At 47.9% G+C, this 19,785-nt stretch overlaps 1 protein-coding gene across 4 annotated transcripts in view; it reads left to right on the top strand.

Moving 5' to 3' along the window:
* The window catches only part of LOC134339707 (neutral alpha-glucosidase AB-like), an 89,265-nt gene that overhangs the window by 49,970 nt on the left and 19,510 nt on the right, over positions 1-19,785 (top strand). For all 4 annotated transcript variants that reach the window (XM_063036432.1, XM_063036431.1, XM_063036434.1 and 1 more), the window contains 6 exons: positions 1,302-1,455; positions 3,626-3,861; positions 4,153-4,279; positions 7,903-7,982; positions 14,565-14,708; positions 18,762-18,858. In XM_063036432.1, the coding sequence (XP_062892502.1) occupies positions 1,302-1,455; positions 3,626-3,861; positions 4,153-4,279; positions 7,903-7,982; positions 14,565-14,708; positions 18,762-18,858 (838 nt within the window). The remainder of the gene's footprint in view (positions 1-1,301; positions 1,456-3,625; positions 3,862-4,152; positions 4,280-7,902; positions 7,983-14,564; positions 14,709-18,761; positions 18,859-19,785) is intronic.

Raw genomic sequence — 19,785 nt, 5'->3', positions numbered from 1 at the left:
CACTGCCAGGAGGGTGAGGCCAGTACAAACCAGAGTAACTGCGCCTCATATGTACTCCACAGCCCGGCCTCATTGAATTTCGGGTAAACCTGCTCCCCTTCTGCCCCTTTCTCTTTCTCACCCAGGTCTTCCTACACATCTTTTCCAAACACAGCACCCTATCGTCCAATTTCGATCCCCTCCCCCACGCTCTCCATCTGCCAATCACCCGCACACCCCTCTCTCACAGTCCTCCTACAACCCCCTCCCATTCCCATTTGCTCACACGGTTCCGCTCTTGAACTTCTTTAACTGTCTGTGACCCTTCGTGCGTACGGGTCACCACCCATCCCCACCCACACTCCAACGTGTAACGCTATTGCAGCCCCAGCATTTGGGGTTCAATTCCTGCCGCTATCTGTAAGGAGTTTGTACGATCTCTCCGTGGCCACCTGGGTTTTCCCCAGATGTTCCAGCTGTTACTGGTGGAAAGTCCGGAGGACAATGTGAAGTCTACTCCTGCTGGAGCCTAAGGGTCGCAGTGGGACGGGTGGGGAGGGTGCGTACTAAAAGATTTTTCTTTCTTCCCCCTCCCTCACCCCCAATTCACGCTGATGCAATTGTAATTCTGTGCTATATTGACTGTTCTGTGGTACATGCTATTTATTACAAATTACTATAAATTGCACATTGCACATTTGGACGGAGACATAACATAAAGATTTTTACTCCTCATGTATGTGAAGGATGTAAGAAGTAAATTCAATTCAATTGCTCCTTTAGTTTAGAACTTGCACTCGGTAGCTGCTTTATTAGGTAGACTTGTGCGCCTGCTCACTGATGCAAATATCTAATCAGCTAATCGTGGCAGCATCTCAATGCGTAAAAGCATACGGACATGGTTAAGAGGCTCATTCGTTCAGATCACACATTAGAATGGGGAAGAAATGTGCGATCTAAGTGACTTTGACCATGAAGTGAAAGTTGGTGCCAGACAGGGTGGTTTGAGTATCTCAGAAACAGCTGGTTTCCTGAGGTTTTCGCACACAATGGTCTCTAGAGTTTACAGAGAATGGTGCAAAAAGCGAAAAAGTCATCTGGTGAGCAGTCGTTCTGTGGGCGAAAATGAGAGAGGTCAGACGAGAATGGCCAGACTGGCTCAGCATCGAACCTTGAAGTGGATGGGCTACAGCAGCAGAAGATCACGAATATACACTCAGTGTCCACTTTATTAGATACAGGAGCAACCAAATAAACTGGCCAATGAGTATATGCTACTTGTTTGTAGCTGCCATTTTTAACCGAAGCCACCGTTCTTGCAGACCCTCTTTGGGAAAATGCTCGACTACGTGCAGGGGGCAAATGAAATTCCTCAGACAGATGTCCGCTGGATGTCAGAGAGTGGAATCATCGACGTTTTCCTGCTGCTCGGACCATCTCCGTTCGACATCTTCAAGCAGTATGCCTCTCTCACAGGTACGTCGGCAGAAAATGGTGCAAGAGCCATTATTGTAACAATCTGGGGAAGTGGGGATCGCACGCCATGAAGAAGGTGTTCAGTCTCTTGAGGTCCATCCCACATTTGGTATTATGCAAAACATCTAGACCCAACTCTTGGTTAACTATTTATTAATCTCAGATTTTAAATTATTTGTACTAACACACACACGAAGTGCTGGAGGAGCACAGCAGATCAGGCAGCATCCATGGAAAGGAATGAAGAGTCGATGTGTCAAGCTGAGACTCTTCAATCAGTTTAAATTAACTGTTCATGCACCAGTACATACAGTAGAGTCCCAAATTTCACAGATGGGAGTGATTTCTAACTCCACTTCAGTCTGAGTTCCCATGTTTAACTTGTAGTCCTGGACTCTCCACTTATTTAGAGCAGTCTCTCCATCTGCTGTATGGGTTTCCTGTTTAAAATCTCAAGCTGTACGAATCACCCTTTACCCCTGCGAAAATAACCGATCCTTGCCTGTGTAGTCTGGCAGGAGGTACAGAGGCCTTGGATCCCACAGGAACGGTCATTACCCTTTAACCGTCAGGCTCCTGAACCACCTTGGATAACTTCACTCACCTGATTCCACAACTTATGGACTCACTTTCAAGGACCCTACAACTCGTGTTCCATTCTGCAATTTCATGGCTGATCCATTTTCTTCTCAACCCCAACCTCCTGCCTTCTCCCCCATAACCTTTCATGCCCTGACTAATCAAGAACCTATCAGTCTCCGTTTTAAATACACCCAGTGACCTGGCCTTCACAGCTGCCTATGGCAACAAATTCCACAGATTCACCACCCTCTGGCTAAAAAAAACCCTCTTCATCTCTGTCCCCCCTCTCATGAGGCTGTACCCCCTGGTCTTAGACTCCTGCACCAACGGAAGCATCCTCTTCACATCCACGCTATCTAGGCCTTTCAACATTCGATAGGTTTCAATGAGATCCCTCCCTCAATCTTCTAAATTCCAGTGAGTACAGGCCCAGAACTATCAAATGCTCTTCATTATCGTCGACTGTACCTCTTCCTAGAGATGCTGCCTGGCCTGCTGCGTTCACCAGCAACTTTGATGTGTGTTGCTTGAATTTCCAGCATCTGCAGAATTCCTCGTGTTTTCATTATCCTGGAATCATTTTTGTGAACCTCCTTTGAATCCTCTCCAGTTTCAGCAAATCCTTTCTGAGATAAGACGCCCAAAACTGCAAGTGAGGCCTCACCAGTGCTTTACAAAGCCTTAGCATTGCGTCCTTGCTGTTAAATTCTAGTCCTCTTAAAATGAATGCTAACATTGCATTTGCCTTCCTCACTACCGACTCAACTTGCAAGTTAACCTTTAGGGAATCCCTCATGAGGTCTCCCAAGTCTCTTTGCACCTCGGATTTTTGAGTTTTCTCCCTGTTTAGAAAATAGTCTATAGTCTATGCCTTTTGTTTCTACTACTGTGAACGTCTGCAAGAAAACGAATCTCGGGGTATATGGTGACAGATACGAGGTTTGATAATAAATTTACTTTGAACTTTGAATCGTTGAATGGGTGAAACTGATCCAGAGGTTATTGATGCAAAATTTTCATTTGTTGGATGTGGTGATACTGATCCAGAAGTCAAGAATGAGACTTAAAACTTGGTGATGAATGGACTATTTATAAATGAAGGTGAATTCCCTGGGTCCAATATACCTCATTGTGGCCCTGATCTCCCAATCCACCTCATTGGAGGCCTGATCTCCTATTTAACCTCTTTGTGGCCCTGATCTCCCAATCGACCTTGTTGTGGCCCTTGCACTTTCTCTGTAACAGTAACGCTATATTCTACTTTCTGTTACTGTTTTCCCCATTTGGTTCACATAATTTTAATTCTACTTCTCATTCCCATTCCATTGTAAATTGTCCTGTGATTAGGTTAGGGTTAAAAAGGTACGTTGTTGGACGGTGTGGCTGGAGGGGCCTGATTCTAAATAAAAGTAGATAATGGAATGATTTGTCTGGATGACAAGCAAACAAAAGCGTTTCACTAATTGTCATAAACCAATTAGCAGTTGCCAAGAGGGTGTCCACTCTTGTGCTGTATACATCCCCGAGATCATCTCCACCTAAAGGACGCACCGCACCTGATCACTGTTCTCTCTCGCCCTCCCCACAGGTACGCAGGCCCTCCCCCCGCTCTTTGCCATCGCCTACCACCAGTGCCGCTGGAACTACAACGACGAAGATGACGTGCGGACTGTGGATGCCAGCTTCGACGAGCACGACATCCCCTACGACGTCATCTGGCTGGACATTGAGCACACGGACGGGAAGCGGTACTTCACTTGGGACCCCAACAAGTTCCCCAACCCCAAGGAGATGCTGCAGAACCTGGCCTCGAAGAACCGCAAGGTACTGGGGCAAAGTGGAAGCAGTTTTGGGTCGATTGTGAGAGAGTGAAGAGTGCACACGCAGGGTGAATCGATTGGGCCTCCTGGCTCTTTCTTTTTACGTGTGCTTTCACGTGTGTGTGTTTTTGTCTCGGTGGGCACGGTTTGTCACTCCTGCCCAGAGCGAACGTAACTCGGTAAAAACGTTTCATCCTACTGCTTCATTGTCGTTCCGTGCTCCGCGCGGACGTGGCGGGGTTTGACCTGCTCATAACACTGAGATTGCTAGCTTTGTGTTTGCCTCCCCTCCTAGATGGTCAGCATTGTCGACCCCCACATTAAGATCGATAGCGGTTACAAGATTCACAACGCCATACAGTCCAAAAACCTCTACATAAAGACAAAGGATGGAAACGACTACGAAGGCTGGTGTTGGCCAGGTAAAGGATGCCGATTTATTTATCAAGCGTACGTTGGAACAGACCGTTTCGTTAAAACAGCATGTTCTCAGATGCGACTCAATAAGACACCAACTACAAAACCGCGATTATTAAGATAGAACAGACCAACCATTAAAATACTTAACTAGGCATGCACGGGCCCCTTCACTATAGCACCCGTCCCTTCCTGCCGAATCCGGGGTGCTGTTCATAACTGGCCTGAGGGTAAAGCCCCGGAAAACTACCCCAGGCACTCCCCCCGCCCACCCATGCTCTATTTTAGAGCCTTTCCACCGATATGAAATACTGCAGTGCATGGATCTATACACAACACCATCTCAAACCACCGAGTCTGAACCAGTCACAACTTGTCACTGCTCCTCACGAGTCCCGCCCCTGTGTTCAGCTAACTTTCCACGTTCTGGTGGCTGCTCACGGTGAATTCCCAAAGTAGCAATCAATGCTTCTGCAGCCAATTCTGTTACATTCCAGGCCCCGGTGGTGGTGAGAGACACTCGACGAGCACAAAGATTAACCCTTCACAATGCACGTGCAGTGAAACACATGGTTCGCGTTAACAGCCAACACACCCCAGGCCATGCCGGGGTGGGGGCACCCCGCGTGTGCCGCCGTGCATTGCGGCGCCAACGTAGCAGCCCCTCAATGTTCAGCAGAACAAAGCAGGATAACAGCAGCAAAGCAAGCCCCTTTCCCACCCAAAGGCAGACAGGCCTGCAATCCCAGGACGGGCCTCCCTGGGCCCCGGACTCTCAGTCGGCAACCTCAGGTCCCTGGCCCAGGCATGGACTAGCCGACATCGGGCTTCTGTCCTCTGAACAGGCCAATCCAAGGGTTTCAACCTTTGGGCCTCTACCTCCAGAGTCTCTGACTTTGGTGAACATGCAGTAATCCCTTCCTGCCATCTCTTGCATTGAACATAGAACATAGAACAGTACAGCACAATGTTGTGCCGACCCTCAAACCCTGCCTCCCATATAACCCCCCACCTTAAATTCCTCTATATACCTGTCTAGTAGTCTCTTAAACTTCACGAGTATATCTGCCTCCACCACTGACTCAGACAGTGCATTCCACGCACCAACCACTCTCTGAGTGAAAAACCTTCCTCCAATATCCCCCTTGAACTTCCCACCCCTTACCTTAAAGCCATGTCCTCTTGTATTGAGCAGTGGTGCCCTGGGAAAGAGGCGCTGGCTATCCACTCTATCTATTCCTCTTAATACCTTGTACACCTCTATCATGTCTCCTCTCATCCTCCTTCTCTCCAAAGAGTAAAGCCCTAGCTCCCTTAATCTCTGATCATAATGCATACTCTCTAAACCAGGCAGCATCCTGGTAAATCTCCTCTGTACCCTTTCCAATGCTTCCACATTCTTCCTATAGTGAGGTGACCAGAACTGGACACAGTACTCCAAGTGTGGCCTAACCAGAGTTTTATAGAGCTGCATCATTACATCGCGACTCTTAAACTCTATCCCTCGACTTATGAAAGCTAACACCCCATAAGCTTTCTTAACTACCCTATCCACCTGTGAGGCAACTTTCAGGGATCTGTGGACACGTACCCCCAGGTCCCTCTGCTCCTCCACACTACCAAGTATCCTGCCATTTACTTTGTACTCTGCCTTGGAGTTTGTCCTTCCAAAGTGTACCACCTACACTTCTCCGGGTTGAACTCCATCTGCCACTTCTCAGCCCACTTCTGCATCCTATCAATGTCTTTCTGCAATCTTCGACAATCCTCTACACAATCTACAACACCACCAACCTTTGTGTCGTCTGCAAACTTGCCAACCCACCCTTCTACCCCCACATCCAGGTCGTTAATAAAAATCACGAAAAGTAGAGGTTGCAGAACAGATCCCTGTGGGACACCACCAGTCACAACCCTCCGATCCGAATGTACTCCCCCCACTACGCCTCTCTGCCTTCTGCAGGCAAGCCAATTCTGAATCCACCTGGCCAAATTTCCCTGGATCCCATGCCTTCTGACTTTCTGAATAAGCCTACCTTGTGGAACCTTGTCAGATGCCTTACTAAAATCCATATAGATCACATCCACTGCACTACCCTCATCTATATGCCTGGTCACCTCCTCAAAGAACTCTATCAGGTTGTTAGACACGATCTGCCCTTCACAAAGCCATGCTGACTGTCCCTGATCAGACCATGATTCTCTAAATGGCCATAGATCCTATCTCTAAGATGCCCATAGATCCTGTCTCTAAAAATCTTTTCCAACAGCTTTCCCACCACAGACGTAAGGCTCACTGGTCTATAATTACCCAGACTATCCCTACTACCTTTTTTGAACAAGGGGACAACATTCGTCTCCCTCCAATCCTCCGGTACCATAAAGATCCTAGCCAGAGGCTCAGCAAGCTCCTCCCTCGCCTCATGGAGCAGCCTAGGGAATATTCCGTCAGGTCCCGGGGACTTATCCATCCTAATGTATTTTAACAACTCCAACACCTCCTCTCCCTTAATATCAACATGCTCCAGAACATCAACCTCACTCATATTGTCCTCACCATCATCAAGTTCCCTCTCATTGAGGCTCTGACTTCCTGTTTAGTATACTTTCCACACTTATCTCCCTTGTTACCTGGAAATTTCTTACAGCAACTTCAGCGTGCATTTGTTTAGCACCTTCTACGATAGGAAGATGTCTGTAATATTAGAACATAGCACAGCACAGGAACAGGCCATAAGACACAGGAGTAGAAATAGGCAATTTAGCCCATTGAGTCTGCTGCACCATTCCGTTGTGGCTGATTTATTATCCCTCCACACCCCAGTGTCCTGCTCCCCGTAATTTTTGATGCCCTGCCTAATCAAGAACCGTCACTCTCTGCTTTAAATGTATTCAGTGACTTGGCCTCCGTAGCTGTCTGTGGCAATGAATTCCACAGGTTTAACACCCGCTGGCTAAAGAAATTCATCCACATCTCTGTTCTAAGGGGACGTCCCTATTATATATCTCAGGATTAGGGTTAGGTTTGGATTTTATTCCTTGGAGTGTGGGAGAATGAGGGGAGGTACAAAATTCTGAGGGGTGAATAGGGTAAATGTAAGCAGGCCTCTTCTACTGAGGCTGGGCGACACTCGATCCAGAGGTCGGGGTGAAGGGTGAAAGGTGAAATGTTTACGGGGAGCTTCTTCACTTGGGACAGTGTGAGCGTGGAGCGAGCTGCCAGCTGAGGTGGTGCGTGTGGGATTGATTGTGACATTTAAGAGAGTTTGGATAAGTACATGGATGGGAGGGGTCAGTGGGATGGGGTGGAATAACAGTTTGCATGGGCTGGATGGGTGGAAGTCCCTGTTTCTTTGCTGTAGTGCTCATGACACGATGAACCGCAGGGAGAGGGGCGAGGCATGTAGAACGCTCTGCAAACTGTTGTATCGTTCCACTCAATTTGTTCTGCTGTCAAGAAATAAACTAGCTCTTCAGTTGTTAAATCTCATAACTCTCTTGCGTGGGTTTTGGAATAGGTTCTGACTTTCCCCCCCGCTTCCAGCGTCTCGTCTGCCGGCGGTCTGAAGCTCCGAGCGCTCGCGGACCAGCCCCGCCTGCCTACTCATCACTTCTCTGCTTGTCCTAGGCTCCGCAGGGTACCCTGACTTCACCAACCCCGAGATGCGATCTTGGTGGGCCAGTATGTTCGCTTACGATCAGTACGAGGTCAGTTCAAGCTCCTTGGCGTGCGTGTGTAGTAGGGGGATAAGCAGTACTGTGAGTTGGCACACTGGGTGGTCACCTTGAATCCTGGTAACCGGCTGCATTATCGGAGTTGGTTTATTATTGTCACACGTACTGAGGTACAGTGAAAAGCTTGTCTTGCATACTGTTCATACAGATCAGATCATTACACAGTGCATTGAGGTAAAACAATAACAGAATCCAGAGTAAAGTGTAATGGAGTCTTTTAATAACAAGACACATGCTGCCTTTGATCCTAGTGTTACGTGCTTTCCTGCTTTCTGTATCTTCTGCCCGATGGGATAGGTAAAACTGAGAATGTCCAGGGTGAGAGGGGTCTTTGATTACATCAACTGCTTTTCTGAGAGAGGGGGAAGAGTAGGCAGGGTTAGTGGAGGGGGTGGGTGGTGGGTAACGTGGTCCAGCAACCAACTCTGGGACCCGTGGGAACCCACATGGTCACAGGGAGCACACGGAGAGTCTGGGATCGAACCGGGCTCTCGGTTTTGAGATTTTTGTCTGTACCGGGTGTCTGAGGCGCCTCGCTTAAGAGTCCAACTCTAATCAGCCAACATTGATGGGTTCCAGTTGCCCCTGATACCGTTTCTCCATGACCGCAATGTCCTGGTGAATCCTTTCACCATGCTCGTCACTGACAGTGCCAGGGAAGAAGCTTAATGGGAATGCAGAAAGTGAAAACTTTAGTGACGTGTTGCACTTCATGGTTTTGTATGCTTGAAGCATGTTGTCAACCAGATCCACGTGGTTTGGTGCTCTGTAGTTGCCAAGAAAATTTCAACAACATCCTTGAAAGCCTTCCATGCGATTTTCTCCTGTCCCACTAGAAGTTCTTTCAATTGCCTGTCATTGATGACCTGTTTAATTTGTGGACCAACAAAAATGCCTTCCTTAATCTTGGCATCAGTTAATCTGACTTGAATTATGAATGAATAACAAAGCTGGGTGATTTTGAATGGTGTGTGATAGGGAAATTTCATGGTGATTTTCATGATCAACAGCCCAAAATCCACAAGATAAACCTAAAAGCAAAATTTTTGTTGTCCAGTGTAGCTTGTTTCTCTGCTACCTGAGGCAGCCGTCGATCCCAGGGGATCGTGAGTTTGTGCCTCTGGTGGACCGTATCCTCTCCAGGATGCAAGCCTGGACGGGAAGGTTTGAAGAACCGGCTGTTGCCCATGCAGCGGTTTCCCCCTCTCCACGTCACTGACGTATCTGAGGGAAGGGCAAGCGGCGATACGGCTTGGCACCAGTGTCATCGCAGAGGTTGCCAGAGTGAAGTTGTAAACAACATCTAACTGCCTTAGGGACCCCGGCTCCGGATTTCTTCCTCAGGGTTTACTCCCAAAGCCTTTCCCATGGGTGGGTATGGCCGCAAGGCAGCGGAGGTTTAAAATCAAAATTTTCCTTCTCCAAGGCGGGCTGCCGTCCAAGGCTGACAAGCACCAACCTCCTTGAAACAGCTGGTTTTGAGGCACCAGTGGTCCACCTTTGCCTCTTCTCTTGCCAGTAGAAACAGTTCCGCTGGGCCTAGTAACTAAGCCACCTGTGAAGGGCAAGAGTTGGACTTGGTTGTCAGAGGCTGTTTGAGACGCACACCATTTGGAGCACTTCATAGATAGTGGGAGCTTATCTCCATCACCACCCCCGGCTATGACAACCTTAGGAACAACTGACCTAATCTACTGTCTATGATTTTCAATGCATTCCTTATTACAGGAAGGATGTGACTGCTTTAGAGAGGGTGCAGAGAAGATTTACCAGGCAAAATGAAGGGCTTTGTAATTTGTAGGAGAGAAGGATTAGATTAATCGTACAGTAGGTTAAAGGGTCGGCACAACATTGTGGGCCGAAAGGCCTGCACTGTACTGTGTTATTCTCACTTAGTGCGAGATTAATCTAACATTTGGGGAGCATTTTTAGTTACAGAATTAGTTACCTTTGTTTCAGGACGCTGTTATAGGCGGCAAGATTAGGGTTAGTACCAGTGATCAGGGTTCAATTCCCGCCACTCTCTGTAAGGAGACTCCCATAGACAGTGAGAGTTAGTAGGTTAATTGGTCAGGTGGGTGTAATTGGGCGGTGTGGGCTGGGTTAGGCCATAAGATCCTGTTATATTGCTATATCTCTAAATAAAATAAAATAAAAATATATAAATTCTACTGGTGTGGGGATTTGTATCAGTGCCTGTTCTGATAAAACAATTAGAAAGCAGAGTAGACTTGTTTCTGGTCTAGTGGTTTTTATACGCTCCTGTACCTAATAAAGTGGCCACTCATGATCTGCTGCTGCTGGAGCCTGTCCATTTCCAGGTATGACGTGTTGTGCATTCAGAGATGCTCTTCTGCACACCACTGTTGTAACAGATGGTTATTGAAGTTACTGTCGCCTTCGTGTCAGCTTGAACCAGTCTGGCCATTCTCCTCTGACCTCTCTCATTAACGAGGCATTTTCACCCTCAGAACTGATGCTCACTGAATGTTTTATTTTGTTTTTCCACACCATTCTCTAAATTATAGAGACTGTTGTGTGTGAAAATCCCAGGAGCTCAGAAGTTTCTGAGATACTCAAACCACCCCGTCTGGCACCGACAATCATTCCATGGTCAATGTCACTTAGATCACATTTCTTCCCCATTCTGATGTTCAGTCTGAACCTCTTGACCGTGTCTGCATGCTTTTATGCATTGAGCTGCTGCCACATGATTGGCTGATTCGATGTTTGTATTAACAAGCTGGTTTACCTAATAAAGTGCCTACTGAGTGCAGAGGAGAGAGGAAGAATACAATGTTGGCTTTCACTTTGAGAGCACTTGAATTTAAAAGAAAGGACAGCATGCTGAGCCTTTAAAAGGCATTGGTCAGACCGCATTGAGCAGTTTTGGGCTCCTGTATCTAACAAAAGGTTGAGGCTCTATAAGCCACTTGTGAGGCCACACTTAGAGTATTGTGTGCAGTTTTGGGCGCCTCGTTTTGGAAAGGATGTACTGACATTGGAGAGGGTCAGAGAAGATTCATGAGAATGATTCCAGGAATGGAAGGGTTACCGTATGAGGAATGTCTGGCGGCTCTTGGGCTGTATTCCCTGGAATTTGGGAGAATGAGGGGGGAATCTCATAGAAACATTCCCAATGTTAAAAGGCCTGCAGATTAGATATGGCAAAGTTATTTCCCACGATAGGGGATTCTAGGACAAGAGGGCATGACTTCAGGATTGAAAGGCATCTATTTGGAACTGAGATGTGGAGAAATTACTTTAGTCAGAGGGTGGTAAATCCTCAGAATTTGTTGCCACGAGTGGCTGTGGAGGCTAAGTCATTGGGTGCATTTAAGGCAGAGATAGATAGGTTCTTGATTAGCCAGGGCATCAAAGGGTATGGGGTGAAGGCAAGGGAGTGGGGATGACTGGAAGAATTAGATCAGCCCATGATTGAATGGCGGAGCAGACTCGATGGGCCAAATGGCCTATTTCTGCTCCTATATCTTATGGTCTAAAAGATGTGCAAGCATTGGAGACAATCCAGAGGTGGTTCACAAGAATGATTCTGGAAATGAAAGTATTAACGTATGAGGAGCATTTGATGACTTTGGTTTATATTCACTTTGGTTTAGAAGAATGGTGGGGGGGGGTCTCATTGAAACCTATCGAATATTGAAAGACTTAAATAGAGTGGATGTGGAGAGGATGTTTCCTATCGTGGGAGAGTCCAGGACCAGAGGGCACAGTCTCAGAATAGAGTGACGTCTATTTAGAACAGAGATGAGGAGGAATTTCTTTAGCCAAATGATAGTGAATCTGTGGAATTCATTGCCACAGGCAGCTGTGGAGGCCAACTCATTGGGTATATTTAAAGCGGAGGTTGATAAGTTTTTGATTAGTCGGAAAGTCAAAGGTTACGGGGAGAAGGCAGGAGGATGGGGTTGATAGGGAAAATAAATCGGCCATGATGGAATGGCAGAGCAGAAATCAATGGGCTGAATGGCCTGATTCTGCTCCTATACGTCTTATGGTGCTGTGTTGTTTTCCTAGGCCTGTGTCTCTCACTTTGAAGTGCAAAAGAAGCACTTCTGTTTATACAGACGCAGTCGGGTTTATTCTCACTGGCATCCAGTGAAATTTGTTTTATGGCAGCAGAACAGTGCAAAACATAAAATAAAAAATCACCGAAGTTACAATAAGTTATATCAATAAATAATGCAAAAGACCAATCATGAAGTAGTGTTCATCAGCCGTTCATAAATCTGATGGTATAGGGCGAGAAGCTGTTTCTAAAATGTTGAGTGTGTGTCTTCCGGCTCCTGTACCTCCTTCCTGAGAAGAGGGCATGTCCTGGGTGATGAGGGTCCTTAGTGATGGATGCTGCCTTCTTGAGGCATCAGCAGTGTCTTTCCAAAAGCCGTTCGGTAACGCTGTGTGGTGTAATTGGTACTGTTGTGCAGGAACTGTGGCTGCCAGTGTGCTCTTCAGAACAGTAATGTGCAAGTCACCAACGGCATTGTTTTGTAGTCATAGAAAAGTACAGCACAGAAACAGGTCGTTCGGCCCATCTAGTCCATGCCACACCACTTAATCTTCCTACTCCCATCCACCTGCACCGGGACCTTCGTATCCCTGCCATCCATGTACCTGTTCAAACTTCACTTAAACGTTAAAATTGAGCTTGTGTGCACCTCTTGCGCTGGCAGCTCGTTCGACACCTTCACGACCATCTGAGCGAAAAAGTTTCCCCTCATGTTCCCCTTAAACTTTTCATCTTTCACCCTGAACCTATGACCTCTCGTTGTCCCTCCCAACCTCAGTGGAAAAAGCCTGCTTGCATTAACTCTATCTATACCCCTCATAATTCTGTACATCTCTATCAAATCTCCTCTCAGTCTTTTATGTTCTAAGTATTAAGGTCCTAACCTATTCAGTCTTTCCTTATAACTCAGGCCCTCCAGACCCAGCAACATCCTTGTAAATTCTCTCTGTGTTCTTTCAACGTAACTTGTATCTTTCCTTTAGGTAGGTGACCAGAACTGCGCACGATATTTCAGATTAGGTCTGATACACCATGTGTTATGGAGTTACAGAGCACCGAAACACGCCATTCGGCCCATCTGATTCATTCTGCCTGGTCCCATTGACCTGCACCTGCACCATAGCTCTCCTGTTCATATACTTACCAAAATTTCTTTTAAATTCTGAAATCGAACCCACATCCACTACCTCCGCTGGCAACTGTTTTGAAGGCAGCAAACTGAGAATGAGAGGAGGGGCCCCCCACACCCGGTCCCACCCAATAATATTACCCTTCTGATGGTGGAGGGAGCCTTTTGACGTCCTCATCTGTTTGGCTGCATTTGCAGTGTGTAATGCTCCCCCAGTGGAGTTAGCCCAGGGGTTTGGCTCGGCATACAAGCATGTGCAGCTGGGTGGGTTCAGAGCAGTAGAAACAGGTAGAGATTAGCTCAGGAGCTCCACCAAAAGAGCCAGACTGGGAAACTGAATGAATCCGTAGAGCAGTAACATCACTTTTCAGAGGAGATCTACCGGTACTGGAAAGCTGCCGGGATTAGAGAGCTCCGGACTAATGTTCCAGTTTCTCCCACGATCCAAAGACGTAGGGTCAGTGAGTTGTGGGCATGCAACGTTGGTGCCGGAAGCGTGGCGACACTTGTGGGTTGCCCCCCACGCACATTTGGACTGTGTTGGTTGCTGATGCAAATGGCACATTTCACAGCGCATGTTTCGATGTACACTTGACAAATAAAGCTCAGCTTTAGAAACACACACAAAATGCTGGAGGAACTCAGCAAGTCAGGCAGCGTCTATGGAGAGGAGTAAGCACTCGACGTTTCAGGCCGGGGCTCTTCATCAGGAATGGGGAGGAAAGAGGGCAGATCCCACCCACCTTCTCCCTCGCCTCGTCTTACTCATCACCTGCCATCTTGTAGTCCTCCCCCTCCCCCACCTTCCTATTCTGGCTTCTTCCCTCTTCCTTTCCAGTCCTGATGAAAACCTTGTGTTCCGTCTGGGTAGCCTCCAACCTGATGGCATGAACATCGACTTCTCAAATTTTGGGTAATTGCCCCTTTGCTGTTTCCATCGCTCATCTTTATCTCCTTACCTGCCCATCACCTCCCCTGCTGTTCCTCCTCCTTCCCTTTTTTCCATGGTCTTATGTCCCCTCCTTTCAGGTTCCCCCTTCTCCAGCCCTTTATCTCTTTCAACAGTTGAATTCCCAGCTCTTTACTTCACCGCTGCCCCTCTCCTGGTTCCATCTATCACCTACCACCTTGTACTTCTTCCTCTCGTCCCCCCACCTTCTTACTCTGACTTCCCTTTTTTCCCAGTCCTAATGAAGGGTCTCTGCCTTAAACATCGACTGTTTACTCTTTTCCATAGAAGCTCCCTGGTCTGCTGAGTTCCTCCAACACTTTGTGTGTATTACTTCGATTTCCAGCATCTGCAGACTGTCTCTTGTTTGTGATCTGCCAAATCTCTTGTGCTTAAATGGTTTCTCTGAGTCTTTAACGACCTCCTTCTGGTTTTCCTCCCCCCAAGGGATCCATGGACAACCTCTACACATGGAATGACATGAACGAGCCCTCGGTGTTCAATGGGCCAGAGGTCACCATGCACAAAGACAATGTCCACATGGGCGGCTGGGAGCACAGGGACGTCCACAACCTCTACGCCTTCTACGTGGTGAGTCTCGGCCACAGACAGACCGAATACCTGTACCTCGTGGAGCTTTTACGCTGCTGTTTTGTTTTATCCAACCGGCTTGTTAATGAATCCTCATGAGTATTTATGACACAGTTCTCATTGGGGAGTTCAGCATTGGTTTACCATTTCCAGCTGCACCAAGGCAGGTGACAAGCTTTTGTTTCGCTTGCCACCCAGATCACTCCACACATTCAGTTAGTATAAAGAAAACCAGGAGAAGTATCGTGTAAACCCAAGCGATTCTGCAGGTGCTCGAAATCGTGAGGAAGACATGAGTCTAATGCACAGCCTGCTGTGGTGGAAGAGCAAGTACATTAGAGGCTTTTAACAGACATTTGGATAGGCACGTCGATAGAGGGAGACGGACATTGTGTAGGTAGAAGGGATTAGTATTTGGGTGCTTATTGATTTGCTTTCTAGCTGGGTCAGCACAACATTGTGGGCCGAATGGCCCGTTTCTGTGCTGTACTAACACACGAAACGCTGGAGGAACTCAGCAGGTCAGGCAGCATCTATGGAGGGGAATAAATGGTTGATGTTTCGAGCTGAGACCTTTCATGGGGACTGGAAACGAAGGGGGGCAGAAGGCAGGATATTGAAGGTGGGGGCAGAGGGAGGATTACAATATAAACACAGGAGATTCTACAGATGCTGTGTCCCTGCACCACCTTATTCTGGTGTCTTCCCCCTCCCTTTCCAGTCGTGACGAAGGGTCTCGGCCCGAAACATTGACTGTTTATTCCCCTCCACGGAATATAGAATTGCATTTTTCAGGCGGAGTGCAGTGTGGGCAGATAGATTAAGTGGAAGGATCGCAATGGGGTAGATTGGGAGATCGAGAATTCAATATTAGCCTGTAAGAGTCTGATGACAGTAGGGTGGACCCCGGTGATGAGGAGTGTAGACAGAGTCCGTGGAGGGGAGGCTGGTTTCTGCGATGTGCTGAGCTGTGCCCGCGACTCTCTGCGGTTTCTCGTGGTCATGGGCCGTACCAGGAGAGGACGCTTGCACCTTGTGCTTAGGACGAAGGGGTCAGCCGCTGCCTGGAGTCACGGTAGTGTGTGTGGGGAGCACGGTAGCGTAGTGGTTAGTACAGTGCTTTGCAGAACAAGGACCCTGTATTTAGGGATATACCTCACCTGGGGGTAGTCTAACAGAGATTCTTTGGGCTAAGCCTGATTCAGTGGGCTAGTTCCCGGAATGGGAGGGTTGTCTTGTCATGAGTTGAAAAGAATGCAGTAGTGGAGCAGCACAACGCTTTACAGAACAGGTGACCCAGGTTCAATTCTCACCGCTGCTCCTGCGAAGAGTTTGTACGTTTTCCCTGTGACTGCACGGGTTTCCTCCGGGTGCTCCAGTTTCCTCCCACAATCCAAGTTGGTAAGTTACTTGGTCATTTTAAATTGTCCCATGATTGGGCTGGGGTTAAATCAGGAGATTGCTGGGCGGCATTACTGTATCTCAATAAACAAGTAAATAGAACTTGAATGTTCAAAGTAAATTTATTATCAAAATACATATGTCACCATATTCTGCTACAAGAAATTTGTTTTCTTATCGGCGTTTACAAAAAATACAATAAAACTTTTGAAAAACTATACCATAAACAAATGAAGACTGACTGACAACCGACATGCAAATTAAGAAAAACATGCAAATAAAAAACTAAAATGTAACTTGTAGAGTCCCAGAAAGTGAGTCCGTAGGTTGTGGAATCAGTTCAGTGTTGAGGTGAGTGACCTTATCCACACCGGTTCAGGAACCTGATGACTGAGGGGTAATAACTGTTCCTGAACCTGGTGGTGTGGGACCTAAGGCTCTCGTACCCCCTCCCTGATAATAAAGACGAGCTTTATTTGTCATGTACGTCAAAACATGCAGTGAAATGCGTCGTTTGTGTCAATGACCAACACGTTCTGAGGATTGTGCTGGGACAGCTCACAGGTGGTACCAACATAGCACGCCCACAACTCACTAACCCTGACCCGTATGACTTTGGACTGTGGGAGGAACCCGGAGCAAACCCGCGCGGTCACGGGGAAAACATGCAAGCTCTTCACAGGCAGCGGTGGGAATTGAACCCTCATTGCTGGTGCTGTAAACGTTATACTCACCACTTGGCTGCTGTGCTGTGGTAGCGAGAAGACTTGCCAGCCAGGCCGTGTGTGCCTAGGTCGGGAATATGCCGGAGTAGTGTTCCTCTACACCTACCGCCCTTCTCCTTCAGCTGGCTGGCAGAGGTTCTGGGTGAGGGACAGGCTGTCGGAGTTTTTGCACGATTGGTTTTATTTAAGGAAAGCGTCCCGGATGTCCATAAAATCATAAGACCAGGAGCAGATTTAGGCCAATCGGCCCATCAAGTCTACTCCACCAGTCCATCAATTATCCCTCTCAACCCCACTCTTCTGCCCTCCCCCCCCCATCACCTTTGACATCCTTACCAATCAACCCAAAGAATCTATCAACCTCCACTTTAAATATACTCAGTGACTCGGCCTCCACAGCCGTCTATAGCAACGAATTCCACAGGTTCACCTCCCTCCGGCTAAAGAAACTCCTCCTCATCTCCGTTCTAAAGGGATCTCTTTGTATTCTGACGCTGCGCTCTCTGGTCCTAGACTCCCCCCGCTATAGAGAACATCCTCTCCACATCCACTCTATCTGTGTCCTCTGGTCCTAGACTTCCCCACTGTAGGAAACATCCTCTCCACATCCACTCTATCTGTGTCCTCTGGTCCTAGACTCCCCCACTATCGGAAACATCCTCTCCACATCCACTCTATCTGTGTCCTCTGGTCCTAGACTCCCCCACTATCGGAAACATCCTCTCTACAGCCACTCTATCTGTGCCCTCTGGTCCTAGACTCCCCAATACAGGAAACATCCTCTCCACAGCCACTCTATCTGTGCCCTCTGGTCCTAGACTCCCCCCACTATAGGAAACATCCTCTCCACATCCACTCTATCTGTGTCCTCTGGTTCTAGACTCCCCCACTATAGGAAACATCCTCTCCACATCCACTCTATCTGTGTCCTCTGGTCCTGGACTCCCCCACCGTAGGAAACATCCTCTCCACATCCACTCTATCTGTGCCCTCTGGTCCTAGACTCCCCCACTACAGGAAACATCCTCTCCACATCCACTCTATCTGTGCCCTCTGGTCCTAGACTCCCCCACTACAGGAAACATCCTCTCCACATCCACTCTATCTGTGACCTCTGGTCCTAGACTCCCCCACTATAGGAAACATCCTCTCCACATCCACTCTATCTGTGTCCTCTGGTCCTAGACTCCCCCACTATAGGAAACATCCTCTCCACATCCACTGTATCTGTGCCCTCTGGTCCTAGACTCCCCCACTACAGGAAACATCCTCTCCACATCCACTCTATCTGTGCCCTCTGGTCCTAGACTCCCCCACTACAGGAAACATCCTCTCCACATCCACTCTATCTGTGACCTCTGGTCCTAGACTCTCCCACTATAGGAAACATCCTCTCCACATCCACTCTATCTGTGTCCTCTGGTCGTAGACTCCCCCACTATAGGAAACATCCTCTCCACATCCACTCTTTCAAGCCTTTCAAGGAACATCCTTCACGCATCTCAATGGCATGGGTTTCCCCTGGGGTAGGGGTTCTAGGCTCCCAAACTAACCACGTGTGAGCTGTTTAAGTCAACATCAGAACGAGAAGCAGGAGTTGGCCGCCTGTCCCAATGAGCCTGCTCCACCATGCAGAAGGTCATGGCTGATGTTACCATGGCCTCAGTTCCACCTACCTGCATTACATTAGCTGTTGGTCAGTCCTTGTTTATGTGCAGTTTTTCATAAATTCTATTGTATTTTGTCATTTTCCTGTAAGAAAATGAATCTTAAGGTGACATATGTATACTTTGACTTTGAGATGGCATCTCGGGTCGGTTGGGTTAAAGACTAGATGCATCAGGAAGGCCTGCTCACTGTTTTATCACCCTCCCGGTGCCATGCCCATCGGGAACTGATTCCTCGTTCCCCTCTTCTCGTTGTGCAGCAAATGGCCACTGCCGAGGGTCAGATCCTGCGCTCTGGCGGCACGGAGAGGCCGTTTGTCCTCACCAGAGGTTTTTTCGCCGGATCCCAGCGTTACGGTAAGTGCTCTCTGGCTGACCACACACCTCGCCAACTGCCCCAGCATCACATGCAACGGAAGTAGGGGGAAGCAGCCTGTTCTTGAAAAGCTGGCTTAAGGCTCGAAGTGTGACCAAGAGGGCATCACGCTGGGACCTGTGTCAAGCAGAAGGCCACCAGCTGACGTTCTGGGCTGAGGCCCTTCAGGATTGGAAATGAAGGGGAAGAGGCCAGAATAAAAAGGTGAGGAGAGGGGAAGGAGGATAGCTGGAAGGTGATAGGTGAAGCCAGCAGGGTGGGAAAGGTAAAGAACTGGAGAAGAAGGAATTTAATAGGAGAGGAGAGTCGACCAAAGGAGAAAGGGAAAGAGGAGGGGGCCCAGGGGGAAGTAATGGGCAGGTGAGAAGAGGTAAAAGGTCAGGGTGGGAAAGTGGGGAGGGAAATTGTTTACCGGAAGGAGAAATCAATATTCATATCATCAGGTTGGAGGCCACCCAGATGGAATATAAGGTGTTGCTCCTTCACCCTGAGGGTGGCCTCATCTTGGCAGAAGAGGAGGCCATGGACCGACACATTGGAACGAGAATGGGAATTAAAATGTTTTGGCTGTAGAGAAGTCCTGCTTTTGGCGGATGGAGCAGAGATGACACAAGTGTAAAGGAGAACATAATAATTGTTACTCTGGATCGGTTGCATCAAAAGAAAGACAACAGGATAAAGAGAATAACACAATAAATACAAATAAATAAGATAGCTTATATAGAGTGCCTATGGCCCTGAAGTGACGCTAAGTGCAGGAGTGTCTGTACACAAGGTGACTCTGACAAGAAATGGTAAAGTAGTGGTGTTTAGCGGTGTGGAGAAGTGGGCTTTTGGGTGGAGGTGTTGATCAGCCTTACTGCCTGGGGAAAGGTAACTGTTTTTGAGTCTGGTGGTCCTGCTGAGGG

Source organism: Mobula hypostoma, chromosome 30 (assembly GCF_963921235.1).
Source record: "Mobula hypostoma chromosome 30, sMobHyp1.1, whole genome shotgun sequence".
Taxonomy (NCBI): Eukaryota; Metazoa; Chordata; class Chondrichthyes; order Myliobatiformes; family Myliobatidae; genus Mobula; species Mobula hypostoma.
Note: the sequence above shows the minus strand (reverse complement) of the source record. Positions and strands in the feature narration are given on the sequence as shown.